General features: G+C 59.3%; 1 protein-coding gene across 1 annotated transcript in view; it reads right to left on the bottom strand.

The window, feature by feature from the left end:
• TFDP1 (transcription factor Dp-1) overlaps window positions 1-19,340 on the bottom strand; it is a 36,846-nt gene that overhangs the window by 248 nt on the left and 17,258 nt on the right. The window contains exons 2-11 of the mRNA XM_077754015.1: window positions 18,764-18,830; window positions 11,369-11,475; window positions 8,391-8,512; window positions 7,008-7,173; window positions 6,490-6,633; window positions 5,915-5,983; window positions 4,223-4,374; window positions 3,415-3,581; window positions 2,758-2,833; window positions 6-157 (exon numbers count right to left, since the gene is read on the bottom strand). Coding sequence (XP_077610141.1) covers window positions 6-157; window positions 2,758-2,833; window positions 3,415-3,581; window positions 4,223-4,374; window positions 5,915-5,983; window positions 6,490-6,633; window positions 7,008-7,173; window positions 8,391-8,512; window positions 11,369-11,475; window positions 18,764-18,830 — 1,222 coding nt within the window. The remainder of the gene's footprint in view (window positions 1-5; window positions 158-2,757; window positions 2,834-3,414; window positions 3,582-4,222; window positions 4,375-5,914; window positions 5,984-6,489; window positions 6,634-7,007; window positions 7,174-8,390; window positions 8,513-11,368; window positions 11,476-18,763; window positions 18,831-19,340) is intronic.

Here is a 19,340-nt window from a genome sequence, read left to right as displayed (position 1 = left end):
CCCGCGGCCTCCGTCCTCCTCCTCGTTCTCGTTGAAGTCGTCGTCGTCGTCCTCGTCCTCCCCGACGCAGGACACGGGGGTCTCCACCCGGGAGCCGCTGTACTGGGACCCGCTGGAGCTGGTGGCCGGCACGCCGTCCGCACCGTTGGTCAGGTCGCTGCGGGGTCGAGGGACAGGGCGGTCAGCGGCGCGCAGGCCGAGCGGGGAGCCCCCGCATCCGCACCCTCACTCGTGACACCGACCTCACAGCAACGCTGGTCGAGCCACGATGCTGGTTGTTATGTTACAAACAAACCCCGACGGGCTCACGCTGCAAACCACAGACCCTTCTTCCGGGCGTGAGCTATGAGCTGGTGATCTCCAGGGGGGTGAGAACAGGTGAGGAGAAAGGGGCCCAGAAAGGACACGGGGCCCTCAAAGCAAGGCCCTCCGATGACAGTGCACTGGGGGTGCCCAGCGAGTTGTGTGCACGTGCTGCCTTTGTGGTTGTGTATGAGCATGGTTGTATGCGTGCATGTGTGTGGTTGTGTGCACGCACATGTACGCATGTGTATGGTTGTGTGAGTATGCACGATGTTGGTGTGGTTGTATATGCATGTGTGTGATTGTGTGCGTGCACATGTATACGCGTGTGTGGTTGTGTGCACACATCCACTGCCCTGCGATGGTGTGCACGTGCACCTGTGTGTGTGCAGGACACCCCGGGCCCACACGCCTCCCCCCGCACCGTGCAGAGCCCTGGGAGTGGAGCTGCAGCACCCGAGTCTCACACTCTCTGGGACCTGACCTCCCAGGAACGGCCGCAGGGCTGGGCGCCGAGGGAAGCAGGGAGCTCAGACGCACATCCAGAACCTGCCTAGGCTGGCAGGGGCGGGGACTTCTAATCCTCTCTGGCTGTCACAACGGGGGCTGGGGGACGGCTACTGGCATCTGAGCCTGAGGGTGCCACCAAACACGTCACAAGGCACCAGGCAGCACACACGACAGTCATGTGGCCCCAGATGGCACCACTGCCTCAGGCCAGACCCTGGCCTAGAACAGAGGGATCTTCAGACCTGGGGTCCTGAGGAAAGACCTCTGGGTTCAGGCGGCCCCCAGCACCTGGCACAGAGCGGGTCAGATGCAAGGCGGCAGATACGGTCCTGCGGTACCAGAAGGTGCCCGGCACGTGAAGTATGACCTACTCAGACACCTGTCAAAAGTCACTGCGCTCCCTCCGTCTTGGGGTCTAGCGGCAAGCAACAGTATTCTAAGAGACAGCAGACACAAGGGACGCGGGCCGGCAGTGCAGAGCTGCACAGAGGCCCCTCGGGTTCCGGCCGGGCACTCCCGCCAGCACGTGGGGCTCGGGGTCCCCCCTCCGCCGCCAGACTGGAAGGCCTGCAGCTGCCTCGAGAGCACAGGACACGGGAGCGGGGCCGTGCGGGGCGGCAGCTGCTCTACACTCAGAGAAGGCGTTCTGGGCGCGGGATGATCGCCGAGGGCGGTCTCGGCAGGGACGGGTCCGTGTGGGCACCGCACCCACACCCGCCGCGGCCCAGAGCTGGGGCACCAGCGAGGCTTTTCTCGAACGCGCAAGCAGACGTGCAGATTTTCACACCCCTCGCTAGTCAGGATTACCGGCATCATGCGAGGAGGACGGGTCATCACTACACCCTTTGACAAAGGAGCCCCACGGCTGGGACCCCACCTCGCAGATGTCAGAACGGCTCACACGGCTGCTTCCGCTGCAGCTTCTAAGCGGAACCACCTAACTGCCTAGCAAACTGCTGGGCCCACACGAGACGTCTCGGCCACTTTTCAGTCTTTTCTTCTGAAAAACTAATGGCTTTGCCTCCCTCAAATAAAAGCTGACGCCTCGGAAACTTTAATCAATAGAAAGAATTCCGTGAACGTGAAAGGCTAGAAGATACCCAAATTCTGACTCTTAGAACAGCTGGTTATCAGCATCACGCAGACTGACTGCTACACACACGCATACACACACATGCGCACACGCACACGCAGGGGGAGGGAGCTGACCTCCGCCTGACCCTGACCCAGGCCAGGCCCCCACAAGGACTTCGGCGACAGCCCCACTGCAGCACATCCTGCGGCGCGGGTGCGACAGAACCCGGGAGCCGCGGGGCAGCCGCAGGGCCGCGCTGGCCTTTATCAGACCAGGCCCATTTCGCTGAACCTAAAGACTGCTCATCTACCTGATATTTTAAGAAATTAAACATTTACTATTATGTGGGACCAATACAAAGTAGTATCTGTTACGTGTAACCTAACACAACATAAAAGTTAATAAAACCCTGTTTTGTCAACACTTAAAGCAGAAGTTCTATTAATCTTTAAGAACCTAAGAAAAATACCCAGAAACAACACAGTTCTGCTCTGTGGCACGGCTGGGTCAAAGACTAATACCCACTGGTTTAAATAATGAAGCTCCTTCGCTGACTATACATTGTATGTATACAAAATATACATACAATAAATGGTAAATTGAAGAAAGCGGGGAACAAAATTCTGTGTACAGACGACCCCAAGCATGTTCAGCAGCAAAAGGAAACACGGAAACACCCTGTGCCCGGGGCTGGGGCTGGGGCTCGCGTCTGGGCCCCACTTCACCGCATGCTGCTTTCTTCAAAATCAAAGTCACGTGTCACTTTGAAGTTTTAGGGGGAGACACGAGGAGGCAGCGCTGCCTCCCGCCCAGGGCATGAGCTGGGCCTGGCCTGCGTGTGGGGGCCGCCCCACCCAGAGCCCGGTCACCTGGCAGAAAGCCTCGTGCCATTGGAGGTGGACACTGATGTGACGAACACCCCTCCGATCGATCCCTGAGCCATCTCTGGAAAGAGAAGAAAATGCAGCAAAGGTCACACGACGGAGGCTCGCACGACAACCAGGCTGCCACAGGCCGGATGGCCAACCCCCACCCCGAGCAGCTTCCTCCCCAAGAGGGATCAAGTGTGGCTGCCGGCCTCAGAGTCGGCGCGCCAGTGAGCAGCCAGTGCCGGGGACTTCTACGGGGCCCACCCTGCAGTCCAGCCCAGCCCAGCTCCGGGGGACAGCCCCCCCACAGCTCTCTCACCACAAAGCCCCTTCCTTGCCTGTGTGGCCATGACCCTGGTGCTCTGCAGCAAGTCCCCAGAGGGGAGGGCAGCACGAGAGCCAGGCAAACAGCTCCTCGCCCCTGGGTCCCCTGGCCGGGGAGACAGATCCCCCGCCTAGAACTCCAAGCCCACCCCACTTGCACCCAGAAGGTGAAATCCTCACTTCACCGCGTCAACCACACCTCCAAACCCACAGAGCGCCACTGTGGCCTCCCGGGGCCATGTTCCCCCTCATGCCCCCGCCCCCGGCCATCTCTGCTCTTGCCACACGTGCAGGGCTGAGGCCTCGCCCCCGTGACCCTCCAACACAACTGACCCGTCACGTAGGGCTCCAGCGCCTTGGGCACCAGACTCCTGGCCGTCTTCAGGTCCTGGGCGGAGCAGCTGCCGGACTCCAGGCCGCAGGCCATCCCCATGCGCTTCAGCACCTCAATGTCGTCATGGATCTCAAATGTGTTGTCGAAGTTGAACAGGTACTCGAACCTGGGGACACGGTCAGCCCCAGAAAGGGAGTCACTTGCCATCTTCAAGACAGAGAGTGGCAGGCGTGGCTCCAGCCCTCAGCGGGGACTCCCCTCACTCCAGCCTTCCTTGGGGCCCTTTTCANTGACCCAGCTGTGCTCTTAACGACCTTGTCAGACTTTGTTTTCCTTTTATATAGTTTTTAAATGTTTATCCTTTATTTTGAGAGGAGACGGAGAGAGAGGGAGCGTGCAAGCAAGGGAGGGGCAGAGAGAGAGAATCCCAAACAGGCTTCCTGCTGTCAGCACAGAGCCCAATGAAGGGGTTCAAACTCATGAACTCCAAGATCACAACCAGAGCCAAGATCAAAAGTCAGACACTCAACCTACTGAGCCGCCCACGGGCCTTTGTTTTCCTTTTAAAAGATAAANTTTTAAAAAAAACATAAAAAAAAAATTTAAAAGATAAACGTATAACCAGGGAGGTAAGAAATGAGCCTATAACTTAAATATGCCGAGGAACTGTACTTACTAATTACAGATGAGCACTTGTACAAGCAAGCACGCAGCACACCCCGTCCTCCCGAACGGTGATGGCAGCGTGCTCCGCTCTGACCGGAGGCTCAGCTGGGACCTCGGGTGGGGGGGCCGGGGACTACCTACTTGTCATTGGAAATGCTGCAGTCGATGACGGTCTTCCTGCTGGTGTTGACGATGATGAAGGGCAGGTGGATGACGGAGTTGGGCGGGGGCGGCCGGCTGGCCTGCTGCTCTGCCTGGCGGTTCCTCTGCACCAGGTTCTTGAAGGCAATTTGCTAAAAAAGATAAGCCCCCAGCACACTGCTCACAGGAGCTGCCACCAACCTACAGCCTCGTCCACAGGAGTTCCCGACGACCCCGCCCGACCCCATGGGACGGAAACAGGGGTCGGAGCCCTTGAGAGATCAGAGCAAACAGCTGGGGAGGGTGGGGGTCCCCTGACAGAAACATCCCCCAGGGACATCAGCCCGGTGCACGCACCCCACGTCAGGAGGTGGACGAGCAGCCCACACCCAGAGCCTCCCGGAGGAACAAACGCCAGCACGGCCGCCCAGGCAGGGCTCTCTGGGGGCGCACGCGCTCAGCCCCAAGATGACCGCGCCTTCAGGATGACTCTCCTGCTGTTACAGGCAGAGAGCACCCCCCTGCCCAGCTGGCCCGGGGCCGCGGCTGTCCCGCCCCCCTGCCCAGCAAAGCCCTCCCTCCATGGGAGGCTTCTTCTGGGGCGAAGGAGAGACCGAGGCTCAGTTAGGGCGCCCAGCAGGGCAAGACGTACAGCCTCTGCCACAGTCTGTGGGCCCTGGCCCTTCCCCTGCTCGGAGACCTCCCAACCCCAGCCACCGGGGCTGTGTCCTGAGACCTCCCTCCGCCTCCCCCCGGGTCCCAGGGCTCCCCCACACCCTCCGACCCTACCACAGAGCCTGAGGTCTCACTGCCTTGGGGTGCACGGGCACCTCCATAAATCACCAAGCTATCTCCCCTCCCCTGACCACCCAGCACTTCCGTGGCAGCTGACGCCCCCTCCCCAGGAACTGGCCAGATGACCCAGCACCGCGGCCGCAACCCAGCGACTGGGCGCCCTCCACGAGCTCTGGGACACATCTGCTTTTCCTTCTAGCCTGGAATGAGCACCTCCAGGGCCCTGCAGGGGTGAGGGCCGTACCTGCCAACATGTCTGTAGGGGCAGGGGAGGGTGCCACCCACCGACCACAGGAGCTGACCCCTGACCCATAGTCGCCATCGCACACCTCGGACCATGCTGTGTACCTTCCCAGGGAAGCCTCGCGTGTGGCCTTCCAAAGGGCATCCCTCCCAACGCTTAGACTCGGACAAACCGCACACATGCTACACGTTTGCCCACACGCACACGCGTTCTCTGGGAAGTAGGCCCACGTCTAAGAGTTCACATCGACAGCACCTGCGCGGGACCTCGGTGGGTGCTCATGAAATCTGCGCTCAAGCCCTCAAAGCAGAGGTTTTACGTACGGGACCCTTCCCATCTGCGGGGGACCCTTCCCATCTGCGGGGGACCCCTCCCATCTGCAGGGGACCCTTCCCATCTGCGGGGGACCCTTCTCATCTGTGGGGGACCTGCTCCGAGGTGGCAGATGGAACCCACCCTGCTTGCGCTGCGCTTCCTCCTACCCGTGGGCCTGTGACAGTCTGTAGGCGAGGCGCGTGACAGGGCACTTGGACAATACACCGAGGGGCCGTGTGAACACGCCCTCCTGCCCTCCGTCCTGCACCAGAGCTGGCGTGGCGCCGGGGCACTAGACGGGAGCGGAGGGCACTGCCTGCCGATGGCAGAGCCGTTACCTGCAGGATGAGCTCCTGAAGCTGAGACTGCTTCTGCTTTATCCGCTCCAGCCTCCTCTGCCTCTCCACCTTGAAAACAGAGACCACGCCGTCACAGCGCACCTGACAGTGCGACGCAAGACTCGCGTCAACACAGCGTCCCACGGCGGGCTTGCCCCAACGGTCTGCTGGGAACCTAACGGCAGGGAATCAGTCTAGAAGGAAGGCGGCTCGTGGGCCGGGACAAGGGGCTGTGTCTTCAGTCTCAGAACACACTCCTCCGCCTTCTCTCATTTTCTGGATGTGGTTGATATGAAAGTCAAATCCCACAACCAGGACTCAGATTTTCCTACGCTGGGTGCACTGCCCTCAACGAGGCCAGGGCCTGCGGAGCGCAGCCAGTGTGGACGGGACACACACTGACATCCAGCAGGCAGGCACGGGGCACGGGGAAGCGGCGGACCCACGGTCCAGGCCAGCACACACGCCAGACCCCGAGCAGGCACCCACGGGCACACCACACACACGCCGCTCCAGGCACACTGCTCCCACGCACACCTATAGGGCTTGATGGAAACCACGGGTCAGCCACGTACCTCTAAGTTCTGACATTCCTGAGCCGAGTTGGTGGGCAGACCGATCCACTTGATCTCCTTCTTCTCCTTGGAGATGATGTTCATGGCCATCAGCACATTTAAGGCATCATAGACTCGTCGTCTTATGTTCTTCTGGTCATAAGCCTGGGGAGGACAGAGTGTGGGTTTCCCAGACCATCCAGAGCCGTTCCCAGGGGACACTCACACAACACCTCAGACACCCTCGGGCAGTAACCAGCACCCCGCCGGCAGTGCCAGTCGCTCGTGTCCCCACCGAATGCAAAGGGAGAGCGTCACAGCCCGTGATGCAACAGCATCCAGGGCGAGAGGGCGCCGCGGCCCAAGTGGGCCAGGGAAACTCCTCAGTATCGTTCTCGGGGTGGGTGGGTATGTGTGTGTGTGTGTGTGTGTGTGTGTGTGTGTGTGTCCCTGCCAATCACACACTCACAGATTTGTTGGGGAGGATGTGGTGTGTGTGTGTGTGTGTGTGTGTCTGTCCCTGCCAATCACACACTCACAGATTCGTTGGGGAGGATGTGGTTGTCGGCGGCACTAAACTCGGCAACCAGCTCGTCGGCCACCTCGTTGTAGGATGTGGTCCCCTTCCTCTGCACCTTCTCACAGACTTTCATGGAGAAGTGTCGCAGGCCCTTCCCGTTCTTCTCCCCTTTCCGGTGCCGCTTCCTTCAAAACACAGAGGGACGGCAGCGCCCTCAGCACCCTCGGCGCCGGCCCCGCGGTTTACCCACAAGCCCAGCAAGTGCGGCAAGGTCGAGCCCCCAGAGCACCCCGGGGACCTGGCTCATCAGCAGGCTGCACTGCGCATGGTGATGGGGGTGAGGCCCCCTCGTTCTCTAAGGGCCAGAGGACAAATCATGAGCGGCCAGGCCTCACGCGTGCGTCAGCCCCCAGAACGATGGGGCGGACACCCAGATGCGCATGGACACACGAACGCCGCTGCTTGAAAACACATCAGCTGACATAGGAATGATGGACGTTTTACAGCAAATTTAAGAATCCGGGGGTGCGGTGGGGGTGCGGATCTGAGGTGTCAGCCACCTGACTTCACACTTCAGATCAGGGGCAGGGGGAACCCAGTGTCTCAACTTAAGTCACCACATCAAGGAAACAGTGGTTCTGAGTTTCTCACTAAATGATTCAGGGAATGATGATTTTTGCTTTAAGACCAAACAGACATAATTCCAAGTCTTTGTTTTTAAGGAAAGTCACAGAGCTGACCTTCGAGTACAACCGTTTTCTCACTGGCTGTCTTTACTGGAGGAAAGGGTCAAAGTGACAGTGTGGTAGGACCGTCCAATGGGGTGTCACCCGTGGAACAGCCGAGTTACAGCGTTGCAGCGGGTGAGGCTGCTGTGAGGTCCGTGCTCCCTAGATGCTACTTTGCAGTGCACACAACGGAAAAAGCGTCAAAGTTACTGCAGCGTTGAGAAGCCAGCTTCCTCCTCTTCTTCTGCCAAGAGCTCCCCGCTCTTTACAGTGCGGCCCCCCCAAACCGTGGGGCAGGGGGCAGTCCCCCCAAACCGTGGGGCAGGGGGCAGCTCCCCACCCTTTACAGTGCGGCCCCCCCGAACCGCAGGGCAGGGGGCAGCTCCCCACCCTTTACAGTGCGGCCCCCCCAAACCACAGGGCAGGGGGCAGCTCCCCACCCTTTACAGTGCGGCCCCCCCGAACCGCAGGGCAGGGGGCAGCCCCCCCAAACCGCAGGGCAGGGGGCAGCTCCCCACCCTTTAGAGTGCAGCCCCCCAGAACCGCGGGGCAGGGGGCAGCTCCCCGCCCCCACACTTCTCCTCTACGAGGAAAAGCGCGCCCTGACTGCGGCCGTAGCGGCCGGCCCACGTGGCACAGTGAGCTGGGGGTACGGGTCTAGGCAATGTGCTCACCCGGCAGACCAAGGTGAGGGGTCTGAAGGCTGGTTCTGTGAGACAAAGTGGGTGTTAGGGGTGTGTGGGCTTCCTACCACGACAGTGTTGGGCGCTGCAGATCTCTGAGGCGTACCAATTACCTACAGTCAAGAGACAATTGAGAACACAGTCAGAACCTCCCGCACACGACCCTGCCGTTCTCATCACTTCCCAGCCTCTCCAGCCACTGCTGAGCGTCATCGGCCACGAAGACCAGGGAGAACGTGGTCGTGTGAGGGACACCCAACGGCTGACGCTGCCGGGCCACGACGCCCTCCGTCGCGTCGCTCAGCCACCTCAGGCGTCCTCCCCGTCCAACAAGAGCAGCAGGGAACGCCTCACCCGAGGAGGCCGTGGCTAACGTGGGTCCCCATGGGGCGTGCACAGCAGCGCCACGACTGGCCCCGTTCCGCTCGTCCTAGTTTACTTTCCCGCCCTTTCCATGACACGGACAAGGGCGGATTCTGACTCTCGGCCGGGCTAACATCAGGCCAAAACGCAAACAGGAAAACTCTCAGAACGGAGGGGTCACGGGGCAGGGCTCGCGGTGCCCCCCCCAGCTAGTCCACATGTGGGAGCCTCATCCCAGCAGCAGTTTCAGGGGCCCCGGCACCCCAAATAGTGCAGAGCAGGGAGGAGGGAGGCAATTAGCACCGGGAGCACGTGGCCAGTGCACCAAAGGGAGCAAAGGCCTGGTTTGTCTGACGAGGACTTAGAACTTGGCCCCATCTGTGAACACGCAACTATTCACGTGGGGGACACAGACGCTGCTGCGCAGAGCCGAGTTAGCACCCGTTTCCCAGGATCTCACGTGACTCCGCCCACACCAGGGAGCAGAGGCCGGAAACCGTTTAGGAGGAGGACTTCCCAGTCTCCACTCAGCCAAGTGCCCAGCCACACAGGACGCTGTCTCAGGAGTCAATGCCGGGCACCAGGTGCTGGGGCAGCCCCTCGGGGCGGGGGGGAGGGGGGGGGCAGGCACGGCCCCAGGGACGGCAGGCACGGCCCTAGGGACTTGCCAGGTCCGCTGTGTGGGCTGGGGGTGCTCCCCACACCCCTGCTTAGCGGCACATGTGTGCTGTGGCCGCGGGACAGCTGAGCAAGCACTCTGATCCCTGGGCCAGGTAACCTGTCAGAGCTAATGACCCATTAGCCAGAGAAAGAAAAAATGCTCAACTCCGTTTCCTTCTTTTCATTCTCATTTCCAATAATTAAAGTCCATCACAGTGTTTTCCAAATGGGGGACCACCCTCGTCCAAAAGCTGTGAAATCACTTAGCAAGTGTTCTGGAAAAAAGAAAAGAGGACGGAAGAGAGAACAAACCCGCGGAGAGGAGATGTGCCTCATGAACCTCTGCTTTTGTTAAGCGCGTGCGTCTACGGGGCCCTCGGTCACCGTGGGGAACGTGGTGTGGCCATGGCGTGCACTCCGGGCAGGCACTGGACACATTTTACATGGACGTGGTTGGTTACACTCTCAGGAGAGCAGATTTGGGACGCCAGCGCCCACGTGCACGGCAGGAGAGCCACAGAGGGCTACCTGCCATCAGGCCAGCACCCTGGCCCCCGTCGTCTCCCTCGGCTGGACCTCTCGGTGCCTCCATTCCACAATGCGAACACAGCAGGTGCACTGAGCTGCTCACTGTGAGCGTGGCCTCCCTGGATGACAGGAAGCTCCGGTCTTAACTGCTCTCCCTGAAACTGGGCCCATGGGTGCTGCCTCAGGCGGGGCTGGGGGCGAGCACCTCAAGAGTCTGAGCGCGTTCGCATCACACGAAGACAAAGCTCTGGCTCTCAGGTCACAAAGCGCCAACCCTTTCGTCACCAGCCCTGTGTCAGGTGAAGGCTGAGAGACGCCTAGCTCAGACCGCTGGGATCTGTGAAGGAGTTACCATCACTAGCTCCCCCTCGAAGCAGCCTGACCCAGACCAGGGGCTTAACTCTCAGACTGAGAAAGTGTAAGGCACCGTTAGAAAAGTCCTCCTTAACTTTCCTCCCTACTGTTTACACTGGCCGCGAAAGCAGGCTGCTCCTACAATCAAGGAGGTGTTCCCAAGCTAAAGCTGCTAGACTACGTAGCACCTACAAATAAAATGAGTTACAGAATAAAGCACAGAGTGGAATATTTAACTTATATCAGGAAGACACTTATTACAAAGTTGTGATAGGGGCGCCTGGGTGGCTTAGTTGCTTAAGCGTCCGACTTTCGCTTAGGTCATGATCTCGCGGTTCGTGGGTTCGAGCCCCGCGTCGGGCTCTGTGCTGACTGCCAGCTCAGAGCCTGGAGCCTGTTTCAGAGTCTGTGACTCCCTCTCTCTCTGACCCTCCCCTGCTCACGATGTCTCTCTCTCTCTCCTAGAAATAAATAAAACGTTAAAAAAAATAATAATAAAATAAAAATAAAAGGCTGTGGTAAGCCAAATACGGCCTAGGACTTCAACGTGTCATTGCTTTGAGAAACCCCAGCCACTCTGCTAAGAAAAGCAGTCCCGCTTCACCGACAGGGTAAGTGACAGGCATGTCCTCAGCTACTGGGAATGTGCACCCAGGGGCGGGCGCTCAGGTGGGCAGCGAACATTCTGCTCTCAATGCTGCGCCTGCCCAGGGTAGGGGCTGCTTCGGTCTGCCCAGAGATCCGTCTGCAAGGGCCCGCTGAGTCCCACAGGTGCCCAGTCCGCGGGGGGCCCCCAGCACGGTCCCCAGAGCAGGGACACACCTGCCTTGGCGCCTGACGGCCCAGAGCCCCGAGTTCCGCAAGGACACCACCCTCACTTTCCAGGAGGGGGCGACACAGCCCCCGAGCTCTGGGGCAGGCGTGGGGCCGAGCCAGGGGAGCACATACCCCGCAGGCACACACTCCCACAGTGTGAGGCGGGCAGCCGTGCCAGCGCTGTGGGCACTGGAGAGGGAGCCCAACCCCGCGGCGGAGCCTGCAAGCCGCCAGCCCGGGGCCCTTACCACGTGCTGTGCGATGTTGACATTGGACTGTCCGAAGGTTTTTGGCAAGAGCTGCTTCCCCAGCGTGCTCACCGTGGAGGGGTGGACGGCCACCAAGGACACCACGCCTGCAACACAAGGAGGTGACAGGTCAGCGCCCTCCTGGGCCGAGGCTGCAGGGTGATGGCACTTCCAGTCAGAGATTCTCACCGTCCCCACTTCCACCGCTCCGCATCTGCGGGTGAGTCACAGAGGCCGCTACTAAGTTGAAGCCTTGTCTGTGTAGACGTGACCACCAGCCCCTCCTGGGTGCTTTGGCGTCCCTGGGATGGGGCTCAGGCGGCCCAGGCACATTGCCAACCATGCCCTGAGCCCCTGGAAGGCTGCCTGCTCACCTAGAGAATGTTCTGGCAGGACTGCAGGGTCTGGGGAGGGCAGCTCTAAAAGTCTATAATTCTGTGACAATTACAGTCGTAAGACTAGAAGTCACTTGTATTCCAGCATTTCCTTACAGGTTCGCAAAGCTCGTTTAGAAATCTACCACTCTTTCTCCTGGAGCAACAGAACCACGTGTCTGTTTCTAGGGAGAAAAATGCCTGAGGAAGCTGTGGCCTCTCTGAAGACTCAGGTCGTCTTCTCACAAAATGAGGGGGAGGGTACATGAGACACATTCCCTCCTTCACAGGCATCTGCACAGAGTTCTGTGTGCCTGGCTCTGTCCTGAGTGCTAGAGACACAACCGTGAATAAAAACAGTAAAACATTTTATTTTACATATCAAATAATAAAATCAAACAAAGTAGAAATGTAAAAACTCAAAATATAAAAAACAAAGCCCTTGCGGTGCCGGCATCAAAGGCAGAGAAACAAACGAGGGAGCACGAACAGAGGGTGGTGGAACCCGGGGAAAGGCACAGGGCAGGCCCTGAAGGGAGCCCGGGAGGCGGGCAGCGTGTACGCGGTCCACCCCTTACAGAGAAGGGCCTGCACGCTCAGGAAGAGCCGGAAAGATCCCAGGTCTCTGTCACACGGGGAGAGGGGAGAGCCCTGCTCTGGCCACACCCAGCACCCCCCCACCCCGGGTCCTGAAGCAGAACAGCCTCCCGTGGCCGCCACGGGTGAGCACAGGAACCAGCTGGCCGGGGGGAGGGGGGGTCCCCCGCACAAGGCCAACGTCAGATGGCGTTTCCTTCACTTCATGGGCTCTGCCCCAAATAAGCAGTAAACACAGTCTTCAATCTAGCCTGGTCTAAGTTTCATTTTTGAACCCTTTACAGTCCATGTGTTTTAAAGAATAGACTCCAAGGGGCCCTGGGTGGCTCAGTTGGTTAAGTGTCTAACCTTGGCTCAGGTCATGATCTCACGGTTCCTGAGTTCGATCCCGAGTTAGGCTCTGGGCTGACAGCCTGAGGTGGGGGGAGGACAGAGGATCCAAAGCAGGCTCTGAACTGCCAGCAGAGAACCCCACTTGGAGCTCAAATTCACGAACCGGGAGATCACAACCTGAGCTTAAGTCAGGCATTCAACCAACTGAGTCACCCAGGCGCCCCCAAAAGCAAACTTTTAACAATTGTTTTAGATTAAGAGTTTAAAAAACAAAAATAAAGTTATTCTATTTTGCACAGAGATTTAAAACACAAACATGTCAGTCATTTCAGACTATAAGCAGGTTACTAGTAGGTTTCTAAGAATATTGAATTGATTCATTAAAAAATGAAATTGGGTTTTTTAAAAATTTCCAAATGACCCCGTCAACAGCAGCAGCCCGGGCAGCTGTTACGACATTGTATCATAAAGCCGACCTTGCGTGTAAAACGAGCGAAGTCAGAACACCTGGGCCCGTCTGGGCTAGAGACACAGGCGCGACCACAGGGGACAGCACTGGGCGCCCAGAACCACGGCAACGCCCACCTATGAAACCCGGCGCTCAGAGCCCCGGCCTGGGACGCCCATCCCCGGCCCGCCAGGGCGGCAGCAGGGCGGGAGGCAGAAGGAGCGGGGCCAGGCCCCCCCCCCCCACCTGCTGGCCGGCACCACCTGCGGTCTCCTCGTGTTACTAAGCGGGAGGCTCTTCAACACAAAGAACTACCACGCAGTCTTTCCCCGGGACAGCCTAGAATTAACTATTTTCCTTTCATCCTGTTTGCTCAAGAGGCCTGACCAGCAGAGCTAACCGTCCGGTCCGCAGACCTGCCCCATGCCTGCCCCCACTTGGCTCTGCCTGCAAACATCAAGGCTTAATGGATGCGCTCTGGCCATTCTCTCCCAATGACCTTCGTCACGGTGCACCCAAGGGGATCTGGGTGCCAGGGGACTGTCTGTGCTCTAGGCTTCCACACAGCACCTCCACAGGGCCATTCCACACATGCACGTCACACACGCACATACCAACTACGCGTGCACGCACAGCACGCACATGTACGGCACACACGCATGCCTGCACACACCACACACGCACACACCACACACACACCATGCATGCACACCACACAGTATGCACACATACCACACGTGCAAACGCATGCACACATGTGCACACCATGCATGTACCACGCACGAGTTCACACATACACACACGTGCGCACCCAGGCAGCCAGTGTCCCCTTCTCTGGGGTTCCTACCAACTGCTGACTCAGGAAAAAGACACGTCACTTTATAACCATCTCAAGGACAGGATTCGTTCTTGGTTTAATCTAGCCACAGAAATCAGGGTGCTTAACGTCCTTTTCTGACAAAGACCACCACACTCGACCTATTTACACTCCCGTTTACCAGATGGCTGACCTGTAACACAGCCTAGGAATCTACTCATTAGAAAAACTACTACTTAAACCATAAAATCTACTTAGAGCCTTCTATTAAAGGAACTATCTAATAAAGTGTTTTTTAATGTTTACTTTTTGAGAGACAAAAAGAGAACACGAATGGGGGAGGGGCAGAGAGCAAGGGAGACGCAGAAGCCCAAGCAGGCCCTAGGCTCCGAGCTGTCCCCACAGAGCCCGATGAGGGGCTCGAACTCACAAACCACAAGATTACGACCTGTGCCAAAGTGGGTCACTCAACCCACTGAGCCACCCAGCCACCCCTGAAAGACTGTCAACTACATTACGAAATGGGGAACTCCTTTCTGGGCAAGAAAAGAAGTTATGAACATATGCGGTCTGAACTGCTATAATTATTAACAGAAAAAGGATTCCAAAAATATTACATAAGCATATTGTTATAATTAGCAATCACAATCCATTAACATCTATGGGTTTTAAGATAGATTATGAAATCATAAGGTTTAATGTCTTCTTGAAAATAATTTCAACTCTTTTTAAGTTCTAAGAACCTAGTAGCCTAAGAGCTGCACTCTTGCCCGCCACACTACAAATACCCCGAGCGCTCAGCCAAGCGGTCACAGAGACACACGAGCCCCCCGTGGCCCCGCCCCCGCAAGGCAGTCTCTGAGGCCCCAGGGTCCAAGCTGAGGTGCTCCCCTTCTCGGGGCCTCCTCTGTGACGCATCTCCTCTGAAGACCGGTCTTCCTGGCAAGCCCGGCGGTGGAGTTTGGTGGGTGGGACATGACCTCACTCTGTGCTCCAGATGTCCTCTGCGTTCAAAAGACGGCGCCTCTGCTCTGCGCTCCCTGGGAGGGCGGCCGCGGTGGGGCCGGGCTGCGTCCCCCCACAGCCGACTGGGCAGGCCCGCGCATGTCCGGGAGGCTGCGGGGCCCGCGTCTCAGGAATGATCCCGTAACACCAGTTGCCGGCCCATCACGGATGTGCACGTCTCCCCCCTGAGAGCCCGTCCTCAGGGGAAGGGCAACACTGAAGTGGAAGGAAAACAGCAGACGTCACAGGACAGGCCCCGTGACCAGCCAGACCTGGCCATGGACGCAGGACGCAGCGTTCCGCAGGGGCGGCCTCCTGCCCCGGGCACTCAGGGTGCACAGCCCTTTGGGGAAAACACTCAACGGGCACCAGAGCGCTCCATCAAGAGGCTCAGCGACAAAAGCAGCACGGGAAATTGCCGGAAAGGGCCCGGCTGCGGAGAGCAAAGTCACGCACCGCAGGGAGGGTTAGCGTGTGCAGACACCACACACACACACACACACACACACACATGCACACGTGCCAGGAAAGCATGTCCAAAATGGCGAACACACGCTTAAACACACGTTTACATTGTTAGCTGTGTTTCTTCGGCGAGACGCACAAAGTGCACGCAAGGCCAGAGAAGAGGAAGAGGGCCGTGGCCCTGGACTCCTTCTGTGTGGAGGGCAGGCGGGCCGTGGGCACAACGGGAGGCCGTGGGTGCGCGCGTGGCAGGGACGTGGCCCGAAGCCCGGGGCAGCAGCCACACAGCAGAAAGAGGAGGTCCCGGCAGGAACCGCAGCAACAAAATGTGCCGGCAAAGCACCTGGCCGGACCCCAACTGGCAGGGCAGGCCGGGAGCGAGGGGGCTCACACCCACTGGGCCACCAGAACCCGAAACCGCAGCAAAAGAGGTGCCCACATGTGTGGTGCGGCCACGCACATGCGCCTCGTGCCCCGGCTCTCACTCCAGAGCGTGGGCAGAACCATCAGCGAAGCCTGACGGAACGACCCAATGGCTGTCACAGCGAAGACTGTGAACTTCACCGTCCTGGACCACGTTGGGGGCTCCAGTCTTTGGGGCCCGTGGGCACAGGAGGCTGTGACTTCAGCGCACCGGTCTGGGGAAAACAGCTCTTTGAATCTCGCGGGTATGACGACCGACTTGCTGTGAGGGCCAAGGCGCCCGTCCCCAGCTATCCAGTCACAGACCAGCCGTACGCCGACGTTAGGTGGGGGAGACCGCCATCCAGAGCCCGCTGACCAGACACCCGCGGTCTCCTCCACCTCGAGGCCACAGCCCCAGCTCTTGCCTGTGTCCGGCCCGCCAGCCCCCTTGTCACAGGGGCCGGTCCCACACGACCAGCCTCTCTCCCACTGCCCACGTGCCTCCCGCGGGCTCCGCCTCTGGACAAGCCTGCGGACACGGGGATCTGGAAATGGGCTACACGTAGCAGCAAGAAGCAGCAAGTGAGGCCAAGGCATGGGCGGCCCTGGAGGCTGGAACCCAGGAAGCAGGAGCGTGCAGGAGCCCAGCAGGAGGGGGCATCACAGCCGGAGCTCGGGCAGGCGCAGCCACGCGGAGCTCACCTCGGGGGGGGGCTCACCAGCCCCGGCCCCTCAGCTGGGCCGGCAGGGTCACTGAGGCTCTCGAACTCTTGGCGGTGGACCTGGGAGCAGCTGTGAGCCGGCCCGTGGGCACAGCGCATGGGGACGGGAAGCGGGACCGGCCCCTGCCCCTCAAGGCCCAGCCTCCACCAGGACCAGCTGCGTCCCTCCTTGTGACCCCCCGACGCCCACCCCCCAGCGAGAGCCAACTCCTGCCCCTCACAGTCCCTCCAGAGACTGCTGGACAAGCCTGTGCCGGGGGCCTGGGCCTCACTCACCACAACCCTGGCCGAGCCCCCGCCCAGTGCTCCTCGGGAAGTGCCCACAGTGACCGCGGGGCAAACGACACAGCGTGACACCCGCGGGTCCCCAACCTAATGAAACACTAACGCATAACCCAAAGCGACCATTCCAGTCAGTACCACACTGCCTAAAATTAGATTTGAAACCCCCGAGCCAGAGGAAAAGGCGCTGTGGGTGGAACAGACCCCACAGGAGGGCGCGGCAGACAGCCTGGTCCTACCGCCTGCGCGGCCCGTCCAATAGACAAATAGCTCCGTTTATGAACAAGCACTTTTCTGGAAGGAGCGGGAGCCTGGCAGCACTCAGCCTGCGTTCACAGGGCCAACGCGGGGAGCGCATCACCGACACGAGGCCAGGGGCTTCTCGCACCCAAAACACGCCGGAGGCGCGGGGGCAGGAGCCCCAGCGCCTGGGAGGCTGCACTGGTCCCGGCAGACGCGGAAGCAGAGACAGAAGGCAGGAGCCTCGAGGGGCAGCAGGTCCAGCCGTGAGCGGAGCCTAGGACCCGCTGGACCAAACCGCACCCAAGAACACACAAAATCCTTTAACGGTGCAGGGAGCTGGCACCAGAATATTCTAGGAGACTCAAGAAGCTGTTGTTGTCGCGTCCCTCCAACGCAACCCGCCGCCTCGCCATCAAACCCAGTGAGGCTCAAGCACAGATCTGTTTGTAAGAAAGGAAAGGAGACAGGCAGCCCGTGATCCGGGAGAGACCTTCAGGAGCGTCCAAACAGCAAGCCAGGATGAGAGACTCCCACCATTTCCAAGGGAGCAGAGTTCACGGTGTTTTCACTATTACTTCTGCTTTGTCACTTTCACTAAGGACGTCACGCCTGCAAGTCCTGAAATTCTAAGTGTCCAATTAGTTAGACTGCAGCAGCTCGCTCAAGCCACCCGGGAATGGTGAGAGCGATCGAGATAAAACTGGCTGCAAACACGGAGTCCCTCGCGGGGCCCCCTGTCCTTCGACAGGAAGGGAAGGAGGAGGAACTGATGTGCAGAAAAGCAGGACGCTGCCTGCAACCTTCCAAACACAGAGACCTGGAGCGCACGCTGGGCCCACAGCCGTCCGGGAGAGTGGCCAGCGTGACAAGGAGGCAAACCTGCTGAGCTGGGGCAGGGGAGCCTCCATGAGCCTCGGAAGGGGACATCCTGATGTAGAGGGGGCAGGGCCCCGCCAGGGCAGGGCATGGCTGGACTCCTGTCTGGCTCACCAGCACCAGATGGATGGGAAGGGGCCGCGACGTCCCCCGAAGCTACAGCAGGAGCCAAGGGGTCACCTGTCAGGGCCTCAGTCCGGCTGAGGCAGAGCGGAGGTGGCAGAAGTGACCCAGCCACTCAGCGCCAGATGCCACAGATCAACGCTGGAAGGTGTGTGCCCTCTGGTCCAGCACTGCCACGGCTAGTCTGCCCCCGGAGACAGCCGAGTGGGCAGATGTTCGTCACCGTCACTCCAGGAGGGAGAGCGTGGGACCCCGGGGGGAGAAGTGGCTTGGACCCGTCCCCCTCCAAGTCCACCTGAATTCCAGCGAGCCACCACACATACACACATGGCTTCCTGGGGGGGCAGACATGCACCCAGAGGCACGTGAGGGGGGCACCACCAGCCTTGAGTTCAAGGCTCTTCTGCTTGGTGGCCAAGTCCAGAGCAGACACCTGGAGGGCTCACGGTGCCCGTGAGGTGGAGGAAAGCACATGACGTGGGTTCTCCATGTTCCTGAATTTCTGCACAGTAGGAGCCCCACACTGACGGGTGCCCGCAGGCGGTGCGGCCAGCTGCTTGCCAAGCGCTGCAGCGCCCCGGGAAGGAGTGCTCCCAAAGCAGGACCCCCACGCCAGACAGGGGCTTTCATCCCAGAGAAATTCACAAATACACCAACCCTAACACTCTCATCCACAGAATCGTATTTGGAAAAGAGGCGCCTTACCTTTTCCAGGACTAAGGTTCTGGTCTATGAAGACCTTGAGTTCCCCGTTGGCTTCAATTAGACCGGCCTGCAGAGAGCAACAAGACAGTAAATAGGGCGTCTGAGAGCGACAAAGCTACAGTTTGTAACAAGCCGGGCTGTGCAAGGGAGGCGTAAAACACAGCAGTAAAGAGACAACGCAGTCACTGTCACGCAAGCCGATCAGGAGCCCGTGCAGGGGACACAGGGCCCTCTCAGCCTCTGAGGCGTCAGCCTGCGAAGCTTAGCCCCTGTGACATTAATGAAATACAGCTTTTGTGCATTAAGTCGGCACACGTATTCACATGGCAGTCCCTGCACCTGGTGGAGCCGCACCTCGGGTGGGCGTGAAAATTCATCTGATCATCATGAGAGCAGTCTGGTGACCCGACCTGAGAGCAGGGCTCGCTCCTCCGGAAATTGCGGGGATGTATTTCCGTGTGCAAGAGGGGTGTGGGCAGGGGCCAGGCGGCATACAGGTCCATCCCGGCACCCCCATGTCCTGAGCAGGGTGCCCACGTACAGACCCCAGGCCGTGCCCGCTCGGTGGTGCCCGCTG

The sequence above is a fragment of the Crocuta crocuta genome, unplaced genomic scaffold (assembly GCF_008692635.1).
Source record: "Crocuta crocuta isolate KB4526 unplaced genomic scaffold, BGI_CrCroc_1.0 scaffold31, whole genome shotgun sequence".
NCBI lineage: Eukaryota > Metazoa > Chordata > Mammalia > Carnivora > Hyaenidae > Crocuta > Crocuta crocuta.
The sequence above is the reverse complement of the archived record's forward strand: the minus strand, read 5'-3'. Positions and strand labels throughout refer to the sequence as shown.